Here is a 24,837-nt window from a genome sequence, read left to right as displayed (position 1 = left end):
TTCTCGTTAAACTCAGATTAATTCTAAATGAGGGACTTGTCTTGAAATAATTTCCCATAATTTTTATGGGAAATTCAACCCAATTCATAAAATCTGAAAATATACACTAATATTCGAATAAAGCACGACACTGTAATATTCCCAACGATACATGTTCCTCAACAATTACTCTAATAAGAATTTTGTATCAAAATATAAAGATAAATAAGATAACGTGTCATTATCAAAAAACATTCAAGCGTTATCATTAACCCCGCGGATTATTTTGAAACGTTGTTTACCAAAGTTTTAATTTACCGCATGCTCATCGAGACGCGACGTGGCTATTTTACTTTCACTCGGCCGACGCGACGCGACGCGACGCAATGCGTCGCATAGGACAACGGCGTCCCTCTCGCTGTCGAATAAATCAAAGAGAATCTCTGTGCTCGTTTCACTAAAACGAGCTGTGCGCCATCGACGACAACGAGGCGTCTACATCTCTGTTTCTCTCTCTCTCTCTCTCTCTCTTTCTCTCTCCGGCCGCGTCGCGTCGGTCCGAAAACGAGCTCTAGCCCGACTCTCTCGCTCTTTCCCACGCTCCCTCGTCCTTTCCCTTTCTCTTTCTCCCTCTCTTTCCCACCGTCTATCTCTCGCTTTCCCGTTCGTGGGCGCAGAGGCAAACGTAACCTACAACACTGTAATCCCGACCACGGAACAAAGATTCACCAGCCGGGAGAACAGTGGACGCCAACGACGCTCAAGGACATTCGCCGTCAGGTTCTCTCGACGCTCTCACGCGATTTCGTGCGTCTTATCCGTCGCCCGCGTTGGCGCGACGAGGAAACGACGAGAGAGGAGTCGAAGAGAGAAAGAGAGAGAAAAAGGAAAAGGACGCGAAGGCAATCCGGCAGGACAGACACGAATTGGATCGATGAGAGTTGCGCCGTGCCGTCGTGCCGATTGGAAAAAAGCCACGTGTTAAAATTACAGAAACTCAAGCGCGCTTCTACGCGAGGAGGGAAAATAAACAATATTATTAATTGACAATGACGAATCATCGCGTTAGGAAAGACCTGACGCGTGGATGCAACGGATTCGTACGTTCCCGAAAAATCCTAACGATCTTGAAGCCGACAGACACAAAAGCTCCGTTGCTTGCACTTTTTGCACTCGAAATTTCTCTTTTCGCTTTCTCTTTTTACCCGACTACGATATATGTTTATCTCTTTTCAAATTTTTAGGGATTTCAAGCCACGTGGATGGATCTAAGAATAGAAAAGAATTCTTAAAATTCTTCAAGGGTGAATCTTAGTACGAAAGAATAGAAATTCTGCCACTCTCGAAAAGAAAATTGAATGAAATTTTTTTTATTTGAAAGAATTAAAATTAACACTCGCAATTTTTTGGAGTTAATCTTACTTAAAAAGATTGAGATTTCAGTATTTAGAAAAATTCATTCCAAAGAAGCCGTTTTTAAAAGAGAAAAGAAGTCGGTTTAGAAATCGGCTATTCCCGCCACTTCCGCCCGGTTGTTTCTCGCCTCTCGGCGAGTGACGGGTTCTCTGTCGGCGCGGGTAACGCGCCGACGGAGAAGCGTGGTCCGCCGATCCGGCGCCTTCTATCGAACCGACGCTTCGACGTCGGCGGTCAGAGAGCCTCGTGCAAACGACGGACGAGGGAACGTGCAGTCGGCACGCAGCCGTTGATTTATTTAAGAGCCGCGGCGCGGCCGTAGCGAGAGAGACGCCTCCTGCCTCGATTCGCGTTATCACTCGCCTCTCATCTAGCATAGCTGTTTTTAACAGTAGTAACGTAATAAACACTTACAGGGTAGTACATCCCTTGCGGAGGAAGGAAAAACGCCCCAGAGCCCCACAGTTTGAGGCCGTTTTGCTCCACCGTTGTGCAAGAAAACAAATCCGTCGTTCCGCACCACCGCCTCCCCCCCCCTTTCACCTCCACCGTATCCTCCTCCTCCGCTCCTCCTCCTCCTCCTCCTCCTCCTCTTCCTTTTGTTCCAACTGGCACTCCTATCTCTCTCTCTCTCTTTATCTATCTCTCCGCAGTTGGATGCACTACGCGTTGCTTGGCAGCAGCACGTCTCTTCGCCGTGCACAGCGCGGAGGCACGACGTTAAAAACACAAAAACGGAAACGGAACCAAGCGACGGCAACCGGACGTTTACCGTCCACCTTCCTCGGGCTACCGCACTCAACGCGACGACGAAAACACACGCGAGGAACACACGCACGCGCGCGCGCGCACAAGTTCTCGGGGAGCCCACGTACCGAATTATAGCGCACGTTCGAGAAACGATGGTGGCGGCGACGACGACGACGACGACTCAACGACGGCAACGGGAGGACTTTACGCGTTTACTTGCCAGGACGCGAGCGCGTTTACACCATACGCCGGAACGCTCGTTCGGCTCGTGTTCTGTCACCCTCCTCTTGGCACTCGGCTGTTCCAATCCTCCCCTCGATGTCCACTCGGCGATCGCCCCGTTTCTCTCCTTTTGTCTGCCTTGCCGTTGACGATTCTAACTCCACAACCGCCACCGTACGTGGTCCCGCTGTGACTAACAACGATCCCGCTATCAACCGGCGCCATTGACAACTAGCGCCACCAGCCACGCCGCCAACAGCGCCGCCCCGCGGTCGCTCCGCGAACCACGGCGAGAATCGAGCGCTCGATCGGAGCGCATGTGTTGAGCGACGCGGTTAATTAAAGCCGTTTCGACAAACGTTATCCTTACTTATCCTGTATTTACTTATGCGTTTGTTATACTTATGCCAACATTTAGTAACTATTCATCGAAAAAGCATCACGAGCATTGCCTAATATTGATAAAAACAATTTTTCTATCTGAACTACTTCTGACTATTTATTACTGCACTTTCTCGTTTTCCAATAAAAAATTTATCTGAAGGATTAAACCAATTTTTGCAGAGATGCTTTTCCCATTTTATAAACAATGTAGTATTATGCGGATATTATTATTGCATTGATAGAAAAAGAAGATAAATAAAAAATTATGCATGTATGAGATAATAAAAGAAAATTGACCGTAAATACTATATATAATATTTTTTTGTAGGAAAATAATACACTTTTAATTCATTTGTTTTATCACACTCTGACAAAAAATTAAATTTTATACACTGTACTATGGTTAAATAGTTCCAATTTTACAAATTTATAATTTAAAAGCATACATTATAATTATATAACCTATAATGCATTACAATTATAATTAATTGTTATATGTTATACAATTATATATAATTTATACATTATAAAATATATGTTATATAATTCACATTATACATAAAATTTATATCAAGTTTGCAATATTCGAATTTTGAAAACATAATTTTAAAGAATACATTATAATTATATAACACAATTACACGTTGAAATTGTATTTATATTACACAATTATATTAATTCCTTAAAATTTTATTAAGCTTTCAAAATTTAAGTACCTATAATGTAAATTTAATGTACGTATTACAATTTATTACAATTGTATTGAAAGTGAAGTTACAGAAATTGGATATTCATTTTCCTAATTACTTAAAACATTCCAATTCAGAAATGTGAAAATGCTCTTCTGAAAAGTTGAAGTTAAATTTGAAACATTTTCTATCAACACAATGATACGTTTTAATTCGTAAATGTATATTTATATATGTTTATGTAACTACAAAATTATACAAAAGTATTTTGTATAATTAAATAATTTTGATAATTCGCTCAACACTTTTTCTGCATTAAACTTCAATTACCGCACAGTTATTGTAATTTATAATTATACTTTTATTACTCCCAATTGTCCATTATTTGAATATTAATTTGTTGTTAAAACGTGTTTAAATTTCTTTTTAGCACATAAACACGCAGAGAATAAATTGGAAACAATCTGAAATAGTCACGAAGATTTCGATTCATTTTGAATTGTTCTCGGAGATGATACTCGGCAGAGAAAGGTGCAAAGATGCTCATCGGGTGGGTGATAATCGGTTCCTCGTTTATTTTCACGATTCTCTAGGAACGTGCTCGAAGCACCAAGCAATTACACAAAATCGTTCACCGCTCGTTACTCGTCTTCGCTAATCGTCTTCTCAGGCCGCACATCAATGACATGCTCATTATTGCTTTAATGCCTTTAATGCCGCTCACATTCTTTTCCTGATCTCTTCCGATAAGCGCGCGACGTGACCTTTTTCATTCATCTACAAGTTTAATCCACAGTGCTCTCGATCACTTCAACGTGAGAATAAGCTGCGTCAGTTCCATAATCCGTGTTTCACTCGCGCGAGTTATATGTACCGCCTTAACAAAACTTCTCGTATAATCCCCATGGATTATCCATCTAATGGACTCTCAAAATTTTACCAACTCCTAGTGGTTTAAACTTCATTGAATGAAATACTTAATGTTCCTCCAACATCACAAGAGTCATCAAAGATAATTAATTACTCATGTCCGACGTGTAACTATACAATACTATACATGTATATCTCACATAATATACTTTTCAGAAAATAATTTTATAAATAATTTATTCAAATTAATCGATTCTATGTTTAAATATCAAGTATTATAATGAAAAATTTAAATATTTTGGATTTGTTGTAGAAAAAAGTATTAATTTATAAGTAAAATTCAAATGAAAAAAAAATAATTTTTCTATACACAGAAAAATACATATCGTAAGTAATAATTACTTGTTTCAAATATTTCAAAAGTTTATATATCCGCTAATCATAATTTCATAAGTAAATTTATATAAAATAAATTTATATAAAATATATTCTGAATATCCTAGTAAATTCAATTAGGATTATTAAATTAAATCAAATTCAATTTTGCTTATTATATAAAATCACTTTTTAGAACAATTTTTATAATATTCTTCAAAAATAAATTACTGTTTTTAGTACATAATAATAAACTCTTTCTAAAATTTGTATATTTTAATATGATTATCAAGAATTTCTTTGTTAAAGATAAACGTTATTTAAAAAAAAAAACCAAATTGAGTAATCACTTTTTTTAGCATCAGAATGATATTTTTCTGTGTATCTAAAAATTTAGATAAATCCAAAAATAATTTTGTTGGTCCACCAAAATAATTATACGTAGAACTCTCAAGCATGATGAACAATGCTGCAAAAAGTTCTAACATTCTAGCAACCAGTTTGAACATCGTAATTATTTTGCTGGTCCAACAATATTACAATATACGTTCAGATCTGTATCTAATTAAATTTTTAGACATTTCAGCAAAATCATCCTTTCCATGTATGTTTAAAAATATAAGTTACTTAACTGTTTTTTCTTTTCCGGAGAATTTAAAAAAAATCATAAAGCTCCCTTTATATAATAAATCATGCTAAAAGCCACACTAAAAAGGATACAGGAAAGTTGCATCGTATTTGTTCAAGAACTATTAACTTGAGGTAAGCTTGGTGTACGTGCTTCGAGTTTCCAAGTGATAAGTTATCGATCGCGGTCTGTAATTATGACGCTGGTGCTGGTAAGCCCGGGTTATACCATCATCTAAAGGCGGCAGACTATTATTTCAGTTTGCCTCGTCGCGCGTTCGTCGCGTTCGTCGCGTTCGTCGCGTTCGTCGCGTTCGTCCGGTTCAATAAAGTCAACCGGGGCGCTCCAAAGTTTCGTCGACTGACGAGAGCGGCGTGGAAAAGTTCGGTAGAGAAGCTGCCGGAAACGCGGAGACAATGAAATCCCAACAATTTATATCCCTGGAATTTGGCCAGAGACCGTCCGTTTCCCGCTCTGCGCCGTTCACCGCCGCGGCGCGGAGACGAAGAGACGAAAAATGTTAAACGCGCGATACCGCGATGTTTCACAGTCGCTGTAATTACAATTTATAACGTTGGACGAGATGTACTCGGATTTTTCTCGTTGCTGATATACACCGCGACGTATATTCATTATTAACGACGTAAATTCCCGCGGATTTGGAGTTCCGCGATATCCATGAATAGACGCGCCGTCGAGTCTGATTTAAGTTTACGGTTCGTTATAGTTTATCACTATAAATCGATCGTTACGTACTCTCTCGTTATTTTACATCATGTTACCTTTTAACAATGTTAACCGATAACAAGCGACGGTAGGGAAAAGATATAAACAGTAAATATTGTGTTACGGACGGCCGTCGTTTCGCCGGGCAGTTACATATGCAAAAAGTCGGAAGTATTTCGCTGCTTATAGATTGCATCGTGTATGTATAGCCAACGTTATATATAACGATAATCAACCTGCGAGGCGACCCACAGGGGATGCGACCCCTCTTCGGATCACCATAGAAACCAAGAGATGAGACGAGAGGGTGTGCGCAAAAGCTATATAGTGCTTATGTTAGAATAACGCGACCGAACGCCCTTCAGATGGAAAAGGGATTCTCGTTCTACTGTCGGTGACGTGATAGCTAGTGGAGATATCAAGATATCCTCATCTATACAGGATATATGCACGCGACGCATTTACTATACTATTGACAATCATAAAATTGTATTGTAATATCGAAGGAAATATCAAACGCACACGGTTCACCGTAACGGTGATCGTCGGAGTACGTTTTTTCTCGAGAGAAAAGAAATAGAAGTATTAATAGAAATTTATAAATATTAAAAGCAAAAACAATGTATATAAACTTTAATCAATTGTTTAATTATTTTATTAAATTTCTATTAATTTTGTAAATTTTAAACGGAAAAGACGGTTTTGCTAAAATATTTACTAATTAATTTAATTAAATACAGATGTGAATATAACTTTGTTGGATCATCAAAATAGTTATAAATGCTCAAAGGATTGGTTGCTAAAAAATAAAATGTCAAAACTTTTTGCAACATTGCTCATTATACTTCAATATAATTATTTTGTTGGAACTAAATTTTTAGATATTTTAACAAAATCATTCTTTCCATATGTATTTATAAGAAATTTTAGAAAATACTATACACAGAAAACTATATACACACAATTTACTTTTCAGTCAAAACAACAAATTTTTATTCTACACGGAAAGAACGACTTTGTTGAAATACATAGAGAAAAAGATTTATTTGGACTCACGCGCGTTAGAATTCTATTTATATTTGTTTCATTGAAACAAATTTAATTTTAAACGAAACATTTTTTGTTTAATCGAAAAGATTTATTTATAATGCAAAGAATCACATTCTTAATTTAAACATTCATTTATACATGGACTATTCCAATGCATTTGGTTTAATTTAAAGAAATCTTTTCTCTGTATATTTAAAAATTTAACCAGATATAAATCTAAAAATAACTTTGTTGGCCTATTAAAATAATTATATACGACGCTCAAATTGGTTATTACACCGAGAAAAAAATATTAGGTGTTGGAATTAATTCGTAGCGTTTTACAAGTGATGGGAAGTACTTTCATTAATGTATTTTTTAATGCTCATGTGAAATAAATAACATTCTTTCATTAAAAAACGCTACGAATTAATTCCAACACCTAATACATTGAATTTTAATAAATATTTATTTGAATAATGCCAATTAAATATTCACAGCAAATAAATATTTACTCAACAAAAAGAAATTATAAATATATCAATAATCATTTATAAATATATCATTAATTTTTTAAATAAATAATCTTTATATTTAATAAATATTAAGTGGGCACTATTCAAATGACTTATTAAAACATATATATATTTTTTCCAATATAGAAAAATTTTTGGCAGCATTGCTTAAGATTTCTACATAACTACTTCGGTCCAACAAAATTATTTTCAGATCAGTATCCATCTGAATATTTAGATACTTCAGCAAAATCGTTCTTTCCATGTACATATTCTCCAATTATACCAAAAGGCATTAATTTATAAGCAAATATATTAATGCAATACAAGAATTAGAGACAAAACATATTTTCAAATTTATTTCATACTTAATCTGCGATTATCAGTTTCAAACCTATCCTTCCCTCAATATAATCATAATTATACTTTTTGCAGCGAGCTCTTCGACAACAGACAGCATACGATTGTATGAAACCGATTGTAAAATTGTAGCCTCTCATTTTCTCTCCCACGGGCTCGGTTGTTACTGCTGCTGCTGCTGCTGCTGCTGCTGCTGCCGCTGCCGCTGCAGTTTCAAGTGCACTCGGGGTGGCCGCGCGCGCATATTTTTAGAACCCTCCACGCGTGGACGTGCGTTGCAGCTGGAGCGCACATGCGCGCATATCCGACAAACGACGACGCCATTCAGAGTCCTGGTATGCCAGTACTCCGCAGCTTACACGATCCTGATACTATAAATGTTTTACGTTCGACCTCGTGGACACGCTGCGGGGTGAACGGGGAATCCTGAGGGAGAACGATAAGGGCGAGCGGGGAGAGGAAGCGGAGAGAGAGAGAGAGAGAGAGAGAGAAAGAGGAGGATAAATTTATCAGATCTCTCGGAGGGGAACAAAGTACCGCTGCGCACGAGGCATTATATGAATATGGGGCTGAGGAATCCACGCACGCTTGTTATATCGGGAAAAGAATCGCGGCATTAGAGTCGCCGAAGATAATTATCTGCGCGATGATAATAATACGGTACGAACAATGCTGCTGACGATTAACATAATGGAAATTCTGGCCGACAATCACGTCGCGAGTCACGCCGCGCAATGAAATCACGGATGAATTTAATAATTAAATGATATTGCTGCATCTAGACGATCTAATGAATATTTGATTAACGACCTGGTTAACTTGGAGTTTACGAATGACGTTGGTATATATTATTATTGTCACCGAGTTTCTTATATACTGCTAACGCGACAATTTTATTTCAGTTCGATAAGCATTTCTCATGCACGTGTCGTATATTTCTCATCCCCTCTTCCCTTTGCGTTAAATTATATATTTCTATTACTAGGTCATACAAAATGTGCACGTTTTTCTATAGCAGCTCCACAACTATTAATAATGATTTACATTGATCTTGAATTGAAATTTAAAGCAACTTTGGCAGGAAAAATATGACCGTGGCCAAAATTAGTGCGGTAATCTAAAAGTCAAGTGCGGTAAGTTACGCGAAATCACCATGAAAATGAAACGTCTTGAAAAAGAGAAAAAAAAGACCGATGGCACATCGCGCGAGCGCATAAAAATCGCATGAGCTATTTCTCAGGGAAAAATCCAAGCTACGTCTCTTATATATTCGACTCGACTATAAAATATTTCCCTAGAAAGAGAGAGGGGGGGGAGGGGGAGGGAACGACGGGAATTCGCCGCATAGCAACCGTTGTACTGACGATGATATCTCGGTTTATAGGTCGTCTTCGATTTTTCGAATCTCTTTTCCCCTTTTTATGATACTCCAGAGGCCCAGCCACGGATTCCCAGAGGTGACGAAGAGGAACGTAGGAGGCACATTCTATAAGCCGACGACGACAGGAGGATGACGCGAAGAGATCTATTCTAGTAAAAAAGCACGATGAATTGCTCGTCGCTCAGAGCGCGGGATTTCGCGAGGATCGCTCCGAACGAAGCCCTCCGATTTAGCCTCTCTCTATATCCCTTAATACCATCGCAGGACCGTTCCTTAAGTTTGATATCACAGACGCCGCTCTAATGGAGGAAAATAAGAGAACGTTCCGCCGTCTAGCAAGAAAAGAAGCCGTTCCATCTGCGTGATTATCAGTCTCGAAGAATCAGATTCATTAAACAGAAGGATTAGTCAGTGAAGTAAAAGGAAAAAGATCGCATGAACCCAGAACGAACGATTTTTCCAAAGTATCTAAAAATTTAGGTAGATACAGATCTGAAAATAATTTTCCTGTAAATCCACCATCAAAATAATTACGTAAGAAACTCAAGTATAATGAGGAAAGCTGTAAAAAGTATTGACAGTCTAGTAACTAACTTGAGTGTCTTACATAATTATTTTTATAAGAAAATTATTTTCAAATATAATGTCTAACTAAATTTTTAAGTAAATCAATAAAAATGCATTCTCTTTCCATGTATAATATAATCAAATGAATTAAATTAAATTGCTTGCAAAGAGTTAATAAGAGTTCTTAATGTTAGATATTTTTTGTTAGTTTTAAAACAACTATGATATATTTTTATATCAATGAAAGATTTCACGAATGTTAAAAAGAGATTTCCATAGAAGATTGGAGTTGTAAAGAGACAAATTGCTGACTGATAAGCGCAATCGGTCGATTTGTACTACTCGATATCACGATCGGTGTCACTGTTTCAAGGATCGGCATCACATCGTGTATCTCTCATGGAACTGCCTACACTCGACGGGAGAGAATCTCGGAGAGGCGTTTCCATGACGACTATGAGAGCGAGTGGCACTGAGAATCCACTAGTGAGCTAGCATAGTGATTCATCGCTAACGTCGCGATAATCTCGCTTGACATGTAAAGAGGATTCAAAAATACTAGTCCATTAGATATGAATGCAATGCGAATTAAAGAATAAAAGTTCACGTTCGCGTCAGCCGCGCAATTTAATTTTCTACATTGTATACCTATAGAAAATCTCGCGATACAATCGAGGTATATTGCGCAATATGGAAGTGACATTTATCATACACTGAGAGATAAACAAGTTCAAAGCTTCTATAATGAGAAATGTCATTGCTGTATTGCGTAACATGATTCAACCGATACCACCGCGCTCTGCGCAAATTTACTCCATTTCCGATCAATACGCGACCGACCAACAAACTGTTGTCCAGTCTCTAATCGATATTGATCAACAATAATAATGGACTATTGCGAATGGACTGTTGTCGCGTTCAAAAGGATCATAAAATTAGTTTACGGAATAATTCAGCGGACTGGTTAATTATTACAAAATTTTCGATTTATATTTTAATACACTGTAAAAAATAAAACGTTAATTTTAACTTAAAGACGGTAATGACGGTAACTTTCTGAGACATGCAAAAATTTCAAATATTTATGTAATTAATTTTAACATTTTTGCATATCTCAGAAAATCCATTGTACATCTTTAAGTTAAAATTAACGTTTTATTTTTGTACAGTGTATGAAAAGAACGATTTTATTGTATCAAATTTAGATACAGATTATCAAAATATTAAATATTAATCAGGATGCTTAATTTGATTGCTAGAATGAAAACTTTTTGCAACGTTGTTCATCATGCTTAAATTTCCTCTGTAATTAATTTTTGAGTAATTATTTTGTTGGTCCAACAAAATTATTTTCAGAGTTGTAGGTAGTTAAATTTTTAGGTAGAAAGAGGACTTTCCTTTTCTAGTATACGAGATTTTACGAAGCATGAAATTCCAAACGTCGTCGTTTATCGTAATGCTCGCAAAGTTGCTCCTTTTAGAAGCTCTCAAAAAATTACGTTTACCCGCTAACGATTTAGCCATCGTCGTTCACGCGACGCGTACGCCTCTTTAAAGGATCGGTCACGTAATTGCGGCAAGAGTTTGCCTTCTTAATGGGCCGTCAGTTTAATAGATGTGAGCCATTACAATTTTAAAAGCTCTTCGAAGGATCATAACCGTCTTGAGAATTCAATTTGCAATCATCGTGACTTCTCATTTAGGCGAAATATTAATAAAGCAAGAATATTAATAAAGCAAGTTTTAACAGGGACGGATCACTGTCGAAATATTGTAAAATATTCGAAATGAGAATGTTATTTTATTACTTCTTTCATTCCAAAGATAATATTTTGAATAATTTAAAATTTTTTTAGTGCCGAAAAATACTGTCACACAAACATGACGCTTCACATCTGCCAAGCCTCATTTGCGTATCAGTTATGCAGTGCCGTGAAGAATGGCAAAAGTTGCGACAGAATATAATTAATTTTCAGTAAGAATTCTAAAATGAATCCGCTTGATGAGATATATAGATCCTTATTTAACTTGGGTTTCTATGCGATTTAAAAGAAAAAAAGATGAAATAGATGTAAAAAATGTACGTTGATATTTCCAATGCAACACGTAATGCATATTATATGCTAAGGATAAATTGAGTAAATTACTACATGACGTTAAGAAAAGTCCATATTAATTGTGAGATAAATTTTTTTATATTTGTGGTATAATATATATGATATTATATGGTATCTTTAATTATATGGTACCATAATTATGACTAATAAATGTTAGTATTAATTATATTTATAGTTCTATTAAAAATGTAATTGTCACCGAAAATGATTATAAATAGTTATTATTATCATAAAAATGGTTGCAATTACATAATTAAACATAACATTTAACATAATTTAACTATTTATAATTATTTCTAGTATCAATTGATGCACATATATTTTAACTATATATATTTATCATAAATACTGAAAATTGTCCTCTCAATGTAGATTAATGTTTTTAATTACGAATTTGTTTATAACAGTCACAGTAAAAAAAGAGACGAGATTATGTAATATATTCAAATTAATACTGCATGAAGAAATCATTCACATTTCTTTGTTTGAACAGGTGTATTCAACATAACACCTTTTTTTCAAGACCGAGAAAAATTTTCAATCTCCTTAGCGAAACGCATACAAAACGCTTAATATCAAACAAGCTGTAATGTCTTTTGAAGTCGTAAGCCTTTTAAAGGTTTTCAAAGTTAGTTTACATGGTTCTACAACTGCTTCCGATATATCATGACGACTTTAAGGTTACACACGACCAGATTAACGAGGACAGCTTTGCGGCAGTGAACACGCGATGCACGGCCACGAACGTTTTATCCTGTAAAGGAACGGACACGCTCGCGTCCTTTTTCCCTTTAAAACACGTATTGTGTGGTAAAATACGGTAGCACGTTCGAAAGCGTGTGTGGCAGCTTTTATTCGTAGCGCGAAGTTCGAAATGTCGATGATAATACTGTAGATATAACGTTCTGCATTTTTATGATCAAAAAATTTTTCCTCTTATTAAACGTTCCTCTTTTTTTTCTATTATATATTGTTTTCTTACTCAAAAAAATGACAGAATTTTTATTTTAATTATTATTTTAGCAATCATTGAAAGTAAATTCTAACTAATTAAATTAGGACTAATTTAATAGTCCATTCGTCAAATAACGTTGTTCTTAGAATTTTCAAAAGATATTATCATAATACGTTCTAAAAAAATGATATTTGAAGTTATATCTCTCGTTTTTGTAAATAAAAAAAAAGAATCTTCTACTTCAGAGAATATTTAGAGTTAAGACGATTTTGATTCGACGATGATGAAATTTAAAGAAGAAATTGTTTTATTTTGAATTTAGTCATTTAATTTTTAGAACTAGAAAAAAAAATAAAGAGTTAGTTGAATCGAGATTAAAATTAAATTACATTAGTAGAAAATTATTATAATTTTATACGTTATTAAAAATGTCACAACTTTTAAAATAATTTTTTAAAAGTTATGAGACATTTAAAATGGCGTATTTGTCAATCAATATTAATAATTCTAATAAATCATAAAAATTTTCTAATATCATTGCTAATTATACGAGGATGCTTAATTCTCTTAAAAACACTCTTCAGAATTGTAAGATATCTAACTAAAAAATAAATTTTGTATAAATGTTGCTTTTAAAATAAATAAAAGGTTAAACAAACATTGCTTTTAAAAATAAATAAAAATTGTTTTTAAAAGCAATGTAATCTTATCGACAAAAGGAAATGACGTCTTCGACGTTTGGAAAAACAAAGCAACATTAAAATTATTTGTTCAACTAGTGAAGAAATGCAAATGTAAAACTTTTTACAAATCCTAAGACAAGCAACGACACTTTGACGAATTGTCTCTCCCACTAAGGTCGAATGTTTCTCAGACGCAGCTGCAAAATAAAATTCAAGAGGGTAGCAGTCGGCTGCAAAAAGAGCAACGAAAATTCCGAGCTGTCTACGTTCCGGAGCGACTCGGAAATAAGAAACATAACAAATTTATCTCAAGCAACTCCAAGACACGAGTATTCCGCTATCCGACCAAGTAGTTTTTATCGAAAAATTAATTATACATTAGATTCAGAAATTAAATTAAAAATCGCATTCGAGAGATAATTCGAATAATCGCGATTTATATATATATATACAATCTTCAACGGTTTTACGATTTTATTTATCCACTTATATAATTATATATGTATTCATATATTTCCGTTTCTCATTAAATATAAAATTTAAATATAAAAATGTTTGCTTCTTTTGCACCACATATTAAAAAGATATTTTTCTTTTTAATTCTATCATTTTATTCTTAAATATTCAAAGATATTTAATCACAACCAAACGTTTCGTAATTTGAGCAAATTTCGCGTTACCAAGAATTATTGGAAATTAATAAATTACAGTTCACATTCGGATATTTTTATATCTCTTTCCGACATTCTCCGGATATATTTCTCGATTTCACTTTAAAGTCTGATTGAAATATTTGAAAATTTTTCACATAGATTCATGCAATAACTCTTATATCATTTTCATATTTTCTCATACCCTTCTGCTTTCTGTCAGTCAAAAATTCACGACTGTGTATTTTTCTTGCGATAAGTATACACGCGTCATCCGGTAGTCAGATCAGGGAAAGATCTTAACAAGCGCGTAAATATGGCAATGTTTAAACGCGCGCTAAACCTCCTCGTGTAAACGACGAAAAGACGATGTTCAAGTCAAAAATCTACAAAGATTAAAACTTCGTTTTTTTAAGTCTCAAAAATGGACTGAAAGACATTTACATAAAGACCGAGTTTACTGTGGAAGTGACTGTGACGGGTCGCGAATCCCGCGATAAGAACACATAATTAGCATAATATTAATTATCCCTACGTACGGTCTTTAACACATTCAAGTAATCGTGTGCTTCCTAGACATTTTTCTCTGAATGGATATGGATCTGTTTCCGACGGAAATAACAAGGATCTGATTCAAAAAGATGGGAAGTATAATTTTAATATATACTACTTGTATCGGATAAGTTTAAATAAGACTCTTCAAGTTAAATTCCAAATTAACTCAAGGAATATATTTCCAACCTAATTTCCTAATTTTTAATAAATCTAATATTGAAAATTAAAAATCTCATTTCACGAACAGATAAAATTCCTTTTCTATTTAATTCCAAACGAATTTTACTCTGATAGAAGTTTTCCTCTGAACTGCTAAGATATTCAACGTCAAAGATTGAAAAATTGAAATGAAGACAGATTGAAACCTCCTTGATAAAAGCGAAAAGTAGTGCAACATTAAATTAATGTTCCATCAATATTAATTTATTATTGACATATGTCGCAATAATAAAGTCAAATATTGCGCTCTGTCACAGACGTGTAACTCGACGCTACCTTATTAAACAAGAAGTGGAAATTCGCGTTGCGAGATATGAACTAAAGATTGTCGTGTAACCCACGTTTCGCCAAGTAAGCGTATTCGATTCCTTACTCTCACGATTTTTCGATAAGAATAATTATTTTCGAACGGATGACGAGGTCGCGCACGTGTAGATCCTGCGGGAACGCGAAACATCCCCCTTCGTCGGCGAGAGGATCGGATTACAGGGCTCTATCCTCTGGCACGGATTCAATTTTCCAGCTAAATATACGCGGCGCGTATATTTGGCGAATCGGTCGGTTGTTTCAATCGTGAGCTTCACCACGCCTCGGCAACGCTATGGAGAGTCCCCGAGCTAAAATCAATGGCGCGCACCCGGAGAAGAGGACAAACGTAGGTCTAGCCGAAAATAGGCGATAATCTGGATTGTTCTCGAGAGTGGAGAATCTCCGTCTTGCCCGCGTAGACGAATTAATTAAGACATCCTATGTGATCTTGCGTGCAATTATTATTTCGAAAAATTAATTCATGGAAAATTAAATTAATTACTGATAAATCAGGAAAATTAATTAAAAAAATAAATACATTTGAAAGTTTAAAATATCGCTGCTTAGACAAGAAGTTTCTTTGTAATGTATACAGAAATCAATATTATTAGATTATTAAAGATAAATAAAAATGATACATTTGAATTCATCATAAAATATTAAAAATACTAAATATATTAATAACATTTGAATCATAAATTAATTAAATAAATATTGGAATGTTTTATAGCTTTTGCTGCTCGCGAAAAATTTTTCAACACGTTTGAAAGTTGCAATTTTTCACAGGATAATCATTTCAATTGCTGTAATGTGATAAATATAAAAACATTCCAGGTAGATTACTTTCGTTGAGTCATCGCGAACTATTTTCAGTTAACCGAGCAATGGAACTTTCCATCATGCTTCCACTGACATTTCGTATAAAGGAAAATACAAACAAAATTATTCCTCAATTCTATTCTTAATGAATGCTATTACATGGATCTATTTATCAAAATATATGTGATAAATCTAACGATAAGCTTAATGATATCTATTGTTAAAAGGAGGAAGTGGAATAATTTTAATTTATGCAAATTTCTGAATGCAAAACTACAAATAAATTTAAAATTAAACATTCGAATTCCTTAATAATAAATTTGTATTAATTTTTCAATTTATCGCTTTTAATAATTCTATAATATTTATTCCATAAAATACAAGCAAAATATGATCAATTCCTTGACCAAAGAAATCGTAATAATGCACTACTACTAGCAACTAGAATCAAACTCGCTAAATCTAAATGGCTGTGTGGATCAATCTCGGGGAGTTTACAGAATTTTATTTTTTATTGAAAAATATTAATATTTATTGGAAAATATTCATACTTTTATATTAAAAAATATCAAAATTTATGTTTTTTTAAGAAAATATATATGATACGAATATCAACTCGATATCTACCTGTCTCTACAGAGTCTATAGAATTACTTTTTAGTATCAGCCTGACATCTCTCTCATGAATATCACGCGATTATAGTCGATAAGGCGGTCACGCTGTTTATCATCATCTCACGGGATTGCAAGCACACATTCCATCGTATAATTTCCATTTATTAATACTCACAGCTTCCATGCGGCTAAACATATTATAGATCGCATTGTTTTTGAACGATTTTCAATGTGACTATCTCGGTTAAATAATCACTAACCGTGATAAATGATAAACGGACGAGTTGATGGATCGAAGTGCGCACCAGATTGTTCTTAATCGTGACTTTAATTATATTAACTAATTGTGTTTTATTATGTTGAAGAAAAATTATCAGCAAATAAATAGCTATTATAGCACGATAATAAATAGCTATTGCTGCGCGAGCGATGAGTCAAGAAAATTCGCGCAGGGAGCTGCGTTATCGATACACGTGAAACCATCTATCGACAACGCCTGTCGGATTGTATTTACAGAATACACGATGGATGGCGCGGAGCATCAGCTAACTGCTAAGGGATTGCGAACAATCAAAAGAATAAGAAACAGAGGATAGAAAATAAGAATTTCAATCTATCAGAATCTGTGTATTTCACGCGGTTTCTGATAAGTTGAAATTCTTATTCTTTGTTTCCTTATTCCTTTCATTGTGCATAGCTCTTGACGAGTGAGAACCAAAGACCGGTATTCATAGTCGGATCTTATATTTAAGATCGTCTTGAGTAATGTCTTAAGATGCTAATATAGCTCTCTGATTAACTCGTGACGTTTTAAGACGTCTTAATATATGTTGACTATGAATACTGGCCACATATTAATGTCTCGAGACATTATTTAAGACAATTTTGTAATAAAAACAGACTATTAATGTTGGTAAAAAAAGTGAGACGATGTTTTTAGAATCATTTAAAAAAAAGTGGATTTCGTTTATTAATTTTGCGATAGATTCATAATGATTATGTATAATATATGTATGTGAATTATATCAGTCCAATTGAGAAAATTCACATTTTAATCCCTAATGTTCATTTATATCAATAAAGATCAATTTTAATCTCCGTTTAAAATTTTATCTTTCTCTAATTTTTAGATTCAGAAAAAGATAAAAAGTAAGTTAAATCAGAATTAAAGTTACTCTACGTTGGTAGAAATTCGAATTGAAGTTAGTCTACGTTGGTAAAAATGAAAAATAAAACAATTCTCTTTTACCGTAATATTTTCATGATATTGTCAAGTAGATATCACGTCAAAGTTCGATAATTCAAAATCAGTTTGAATAACGTTTGGAAATGATAAATATTCAATAAAAAATAAGTTCATTTCAAAAAAAGCGCATAACTGATTGATACAATCGTCAATTAATTCTGACATATATCATAATAAAAATTAGATAAATGCATTTTATACGCTCCATTTTCGTCATATAAAATAGCTCACGTGTCAATATTTTTGCTATAAATTGACGGTTGAAGTTTTCTTGGGGCGAAAGAATTTTGACATAATTTTTACGTGACGCTCGCATGCGATATTGTGTTTTCAACGGTCTGTACGTAAGACTCATTTTTGCGCGAACGCCATGAAAATGTCGCGCTCGACTTCGTCGGCGTGAAAGTACGCCGCGAGGAATGCAGATTAAGAAACGATTTCTGCGACACGTACCCAAATCTCACGACACAATTGCTCCCATTCATGATTCAGCTCGTAATTGATCCGGATATTACGCAGACGGGCAATCCTAAACGTCTCGTCGAACGATTTTCGATCCAGCAGACCATGACCGCGTCGTGTTCTCCGCATGATCGCGAACGATTAACAAGAACACGATTTTCAAATGATGGTTCGCGCGAGTTCGAAACGCGGACGGCGCTGCCATCTGGAAGCAACGCAAAGAACTTTCTCGGTTCGGCGGTTGATATTACAGGGATCTGCTCGCTAAAAAAAGATGAATTATTTCCAGGATAATTTTTAATTACTTTTAAAGATAAAAATTATATCAATTCATTATGAAATGCATTTTATATTGTAAAAATTATTAATATAACTCTTTATATATATTTTTCAAGAGCATGTGTATTTAAATAATGAATATCTAATATAATTAAAAAAGAAAGAAAAGTTAAAAATTTTTTAATTAATTAGTAGTGAGTAATAAAAAAATAAAATTGTGCTTTTAAATTTATAATATCAAAATGTACATATTACATATTCTTAGATATAAATGTATTATGCATTTAAATTTATAATTAATAATAAAATTCTGATTATAGAATGAAAGAAGCGTAGCTATTATAAGCCGTCTCTACGTGATTAAAATATTCTATACAATTCATAACAAAACATGAATTATCGATCTTTGCATCCAGCATTTTACGCTCACTATTAACGTATTTTCTTCTTCTCATTTAAATTATTCGATTAATTTGTAAAAAACAGACACCATCAGCTTCAATAAGCGATAAAGGGGGAGAAAATCTGAATAATTCCAAATAAACCTTATATTTTAAATACGTAACGCAGTATATACCTTAATTACATTTCCAATAACTCCATTAATACCGTTACCGAGCTCTCTAATTACATTCTTAATTACGCTTGGCCATACATACATGTATTTTCGGAAGCAGATATAATGGTCAAAATATTCGTTTTATTTACCAATTTTATGTCTGAATTATCGTCAATATTATAATCACTTTATAAATATTATAACTCGTAATATTCTAATGAGACAACTTTATTCAATAAATTACTAGAAAGACCCCCCCGATTAAAGATTAGATTATTCCGAATTTTGTGGGAAATTAATTGAAATCATCCTTTTTATTAGTCTATCATATTTTATATTTCAGGCAATGTGAATCCTAAATATTAAACGTAAATCCTAAATATTTTAGGCAATATAAATCTCCTGTGGATCTCGAAAGAATCCACAGAGGACTGAATTGTAAAAAACTGTCACGTTTTTCTCGTTATTTCTTCACAAAACTTTTTATTAACTTTAGTCACATATCTACGCAAAAAGAACGATTTTGCTGAAGTCCACGGATTCAATTAAATAGTAAAAAAGCAATTTTGCTGAAAAATCTAAAAATTTAGTTAGATATAAATCTGAAAAATAATTATGCTGGATCATCAAAATAATTAGGTAGAACGACAGAATTGATTGTTAAAATACCAAAACATTTTGCAGCATTACTCATCACGCTTAAGATTTCTGTAAAATTATTTTAACGGTCCAACAAAATTATTTTTAGATCTGTAGCCAATTTAGATTCTTCGGCAAAATTGGTCGTCTTTCACTGATCTAAAAATAATTTTATTGAATTATGGAAATAATTATGTAAGAGATGCTCAAATATACTGAACAATGCTACAAAAAGTTTAGATATTCTAGTAAGCAGCTTAAGCGTCCTATATAATTATTTTCATGATTCCACAAAATAATTTTCAGATTTGTCTAGCTATTATAAATTTTGTAATATTGCAGCAGAATCATTCTTTCCACATATTAAGATTTGTATCGTTATATAGATTGTGATGTTCGATTTTTAATTTCTTACTATAAACAACAACGTGGAAATATTCCATATTGGAATGAGTCTCTCGTTATCCGACGAAAACCACTCATTTCCGGGTCTTTTATCTGTCCATTATTAATTCAGTCGGTGAAGACCAGGAAAGCAAATACTTTCGAATTATTCATAATCTCCACGGTATTCGCGAAAAGCGTAATGGGTCTCGGTGAATAAAAGCCCTTACGGTCTCGTTGACTCTCTATCGGAACACCTGCGAGTGTCCGCTGCAAATTAAAATCATGCGAGAAAGGCGGGAGAAACTGGAATCATCACCAACGCGGAAATACGACCTCGGAATTTCTCCATTCTGGAGATTTCCGGCATTCGTGACATACGATAGACAGGTGTGCAATTACTCATTTTGTTTTCAAACAAATGGTTACCTATGCTCTTAATTGCAATCTTTTTGAATGTAATACAATATCGTAAATTACTACATTATCACATGTAATTATAATTATATTACAATTATATTTACATTATATTTATATTCTATTTGTATTACAAACAATATTATATTATTTCATTTTTACTAGCTATTGTAATTCTAAAAAAATAAAAGAATTCTATTGTTGTAAAAACATAAGAACTCTCTATAAACTATCAAAACAATTTATGTGTTGCATTATATAATATTGCATGTTAGAAATAATAGTTATTTAGACAGCATCTTTTTAAATTATGTTTTTTTAAAGTTTATTTTGTGTAACATATTTTTCTGTAAATTTCTAATTATTCTTACCTTATGTACTCTTTTTCAAAAATATAGTATTTCCTCATAACGATAATTAATAAATGCGCGCTAATTAATGTTGCATATAACTGATAAAATGTGCAGAATATTCGTACATATCGCTTTGTGCGGGAATTTTAATTTTAATGAAAAGGAAACCGCTACGACACACCAACGACTGATATATATGTATATAGGAGAGAGACTATCCTGCGCATTTCCTGCAACTGACGTTCCGTCTCCTTTCGCCAAAGGACTAATTTGCAAGGCAAGGGATTTAATTAGCAAGTGCGCAAAGACAGTGACCGCACGTTAATGTCGTGATATGGCTCTTTTTAATCGCCCGTTTAATCTAATGCGCTGAACTTAGATTCTTGTCTGCTATATTTCAAGTTTTTGATATACGCAGAATTTTTCAATTTTTAGAAAAACTTTTTAGCTACATGCGCGAGAAAGAAGCGTAAAAAATAATACTGAACGCTATTTTCTATAGATAATACGTTTCACCTTCCAAAGACATAATTGCATGTTCATAATATACGTTTTCATTGTATTTGTGCATACAATTCACATCAATGATATCGTTACGTAATAACTCTACGAGAATTGATTCGCGTTGTTGTTTATAATTAACGTGACAATGCGGCTTTATCGCATAGACAGCATAATCACGTAATGATACAATCATAATTACAATCGTAATTACAATGATGTCAAATGAGAGACCGGCAAATTCGTTTGATCAACGATTCACCTTTTATCACAAACTGTACAAAATTCTTTTTATCGAGAGACCTTACAATAATTTCTTTTCCCATTCATGCTTTAAACTCAAATATCTAATTGATATTAATTTATCTTTTTCTTATTTAATCAATAATTATAACTTTATTTTTCTTTTCTTACTTCAAATATTTATTCGTTACTTTAATGTGTGTCTTTAAATTTTATGAAATCAAGCTAAGCTAAATTAAAATTATTTATAGCAAATAAACATAAAATATTATGTGTGTATTTATACATTTTTCACAAACAATATTTAATCAAATGTGTGTTTCTCTTATCTCAACTTTTTCCGTCCAATATTCGTATGCATCTGCAAAATTATTAAAATATTTTTCCTTGATAAATCGTTTTGCATTGAGACGCATACATACATATAGGATTTTCATCGAGTATTTTTTGTTTTTCCCACGATTGGCTTTTCGCGCGACCTGTTTGTCTCTTTTCTCTCTTCACTATATACGCGTATATACACACACACACACACACATACATTTTATCCCGTATGTTCTTTTTGCATCCCCTTTTTCACGTCCCTAGGAATATTCTGGATATCCTTGATTCTAATTCAATCGCATGATTTTCTCCTAGAAAATCCCTCCCCTTGAGATGGCTTTGCTCAATATCACCTACTCACCTACGATCTTACGAACCTTTCTCGTACTTACCCTCTCAAGCAGCCGCTGGTGCGTTTTTCAATTCCGACCTCGAGACCGCTATCCGCCGGACTGCCGCTGCGCGATAAGATTTAAGGGTGTCTCGACGAGAAAGGAAAGGACTCACGGTAGGATGAGTTCCCTTCACGGTTTTTGTGAAAATTTAGAATTTCGTGTAAAAGATGAAATATAAAATAGCCAGAGCATAAACTTAATAGAACGCGACCACCGGGGTTGACGTAAACGAATAATTTTTTTATCCTCACTTATATTCTTAATTCTTCTCTCTCATATAATTATTTTTAATTCTTCTTACTGTAAAATTCCTGATTTCATTAAAATGTTATTGTATACTATAACATTTGTTTCATACGAAAAAAACTCCTCTCGCAAAGAAATTTCTATAATATTATCGAGACTGCACTGATAAAAATATTATCAATTTTTAATTTAATATACTTTTAAATTATAGTTATATAAGTTGAATTTAATTCTATAACATTACATTAAATTTGATTATATAAAATTAAATTTTATGTATTTGTAGCTGAAAAGAATATTTGTGTACATGTACATGAAATTTATTGTACTTTTCATAGAATATCATAAAATTTAATATATACTTTCCATAAAATTTTATGAGAATTTACATGAAACTTAATGCACACATTCATTACTTTTCAGTTGCGTCATAACTAGAAGTTTTCTTTACATGTTACTTAAATTCATAACGAAATTTCTAAGTGTGTCACGTTATTAAAATTGCGAATATGATTAATAAGTAACAGAATTATCCGGTAGCTATAAAACTATTTACGAGTAATGCAGTATGTTTTTCTTGTAAAAAGTATCAACTTTTTCGATCCAACTCTCACTAGTATTCAACAAGATCCACGTCTCATCCGCGAGATTGTAAAATACTCACGTTTGCACTTCTCTACGTAGCTTTAAAAGTTATTTCCGTGAATGTCTGCTCCATGTATTCCCTATGTCCTCGTTATGTAACAATATGAGATTTACGGACTTTTTCCCCAGATCTTCTTTCGCAATAATTAGATTAAAAATGTCCGCGTCACGTACTCGCATTAGCAAATTTTATGAAGATCACAGAAAAATTTCATTAATTTTCACGAAAGCAATTGTTACTGAATTTATTAAAAGTCTAAATTTATTAAAAATCTAAAAGATATGTGAACATATTTAATAAATATCTTTTTTGCATGATTTTGTGTAAGTTTTAATTTTCGTGCAATTGAGTATAACATAACGGACTAAAACATTAAAAGTCTCATATAATTAACATCATACTTTTTTACATTCGGAACAAGGAGATGGAGACTTCGCTATGTGACATTATTCTGAAACTTTTAATATTCCTTCTCTTTATTTCGTGAAGATTAAGTTTATACTGTGCTCTTGCTAGACGGAAGTATACGTAAAACTAAAACAACTTCAACGACAACTCGACAATGCTTTACTTCGAAATGTTCGCTTAATTTCCAACTTCCAATTCAGCACGAGAATTAAAATTCTCTTGCACAAAAGTGTCTAGTAAATTCTTTATGATAAAAACGGAAAAGAGAGAGCACGAAGGGAAGAAACTTCCTTCGGTTACATCAATTCTCGCTTCTTATATTTCATCGCGCTCTGTTCGACGATCTCAACGTGCTAATCGATATTTACACCCTTTTAATCCAAGGAGTAATTAATTATAACTTTCGAAACGGTGAACCATTTTTTACAATAACTACGTATAAATACCTATCAATACCCTCATAAATCACAAAAAACTGCAAACTAATGTAAATCAATATGTAACAGTATTATATTGTGCACATTTATTTATGTAAGATATTTTGTAATAATATTTTCTTGTAATATTACATGGGAAAAAATGGTTTTGCTAAAAGTATAAAAAATATCTAAAAATTTACAGATCTGAAAATAATTTTGTCAAATTATCAAAATAATTAATATAGGACACAACTGATTACTAAAAAATATTTACGTATAAATACCTATCAATACCCTCATAAAAAATTGCAAACTAATGTAAATCAACATATAACAGTATTATATTGTGCACATTTATTTATGTAAGATATTTTGTAATAATATTTTCTTATAATATTACACGGGAAAAAATGATTTTGCTAAAAAATATAAAAAATATCTAAAAATTTAATTAGATACAAATCTGAAAATAATTTTGTCAAATTATCAAAATAATTAATGTA

At 33.3% G+C, this 24,837-nt stretch overlaps 1 protein-coding gene across 13 annotated transcripts in view; it reads right to left on the bottom strand.

Moving 5' to 3' along the window:
• Window positions 1–24,837, bottom strand: part of LOC105150229 (RNA-binding Fox protein 1) — a 298,467-nt gene that overhangs the window by 158,087 nt on the left and 115,543 nt on the right. For 4 of the 13 annotated variants that reach the window (XM_087408557.1, XM_087408559.1, XM_011063162.2 and 1 more), the window contains exon 1: window positions 1,810–2,610. The exons of 5 other annotated variants lie outside the window; for them this stretch is intronic. In XM_087408557.1, coding sequence (XP_087264683.1) covers window positions 1,810–1,821 — 12 coding nt within the window. In that variant the 5' untranslated portion in view covers window positions 1,822–2,610. Of the gene's footprint in view, window positions 1–1,809; window positions 2,612–24,837 lie in introns of those variants that run through there. 4 more of the 13 variants (XM_087408561.1, XM_087408560.1, XM_087408564.1 and 1 more) reach the window with 2 other exon arrangements.

This window comes from Acromyrmex echinatior, chromosome 8 (genome assembly GCF_024713525.1).
Source record: "Acromyrmex echinatior isolate Ae372 chromosome 8, ASM2471352v2, whole genome shotgun sequence".
Lineage (NCBI taxonomy): Eukaryota > Metazoa > Arthropoda > Insecta > Hymenoptera > Formicidae > Acromyrmex > Acromyrmex echinatior.
The sequence above is the reverse complement of the archived record's forward strand: the minus strand, read 5'-3'. Positions and strand labels throughout refer to the sequence as shown.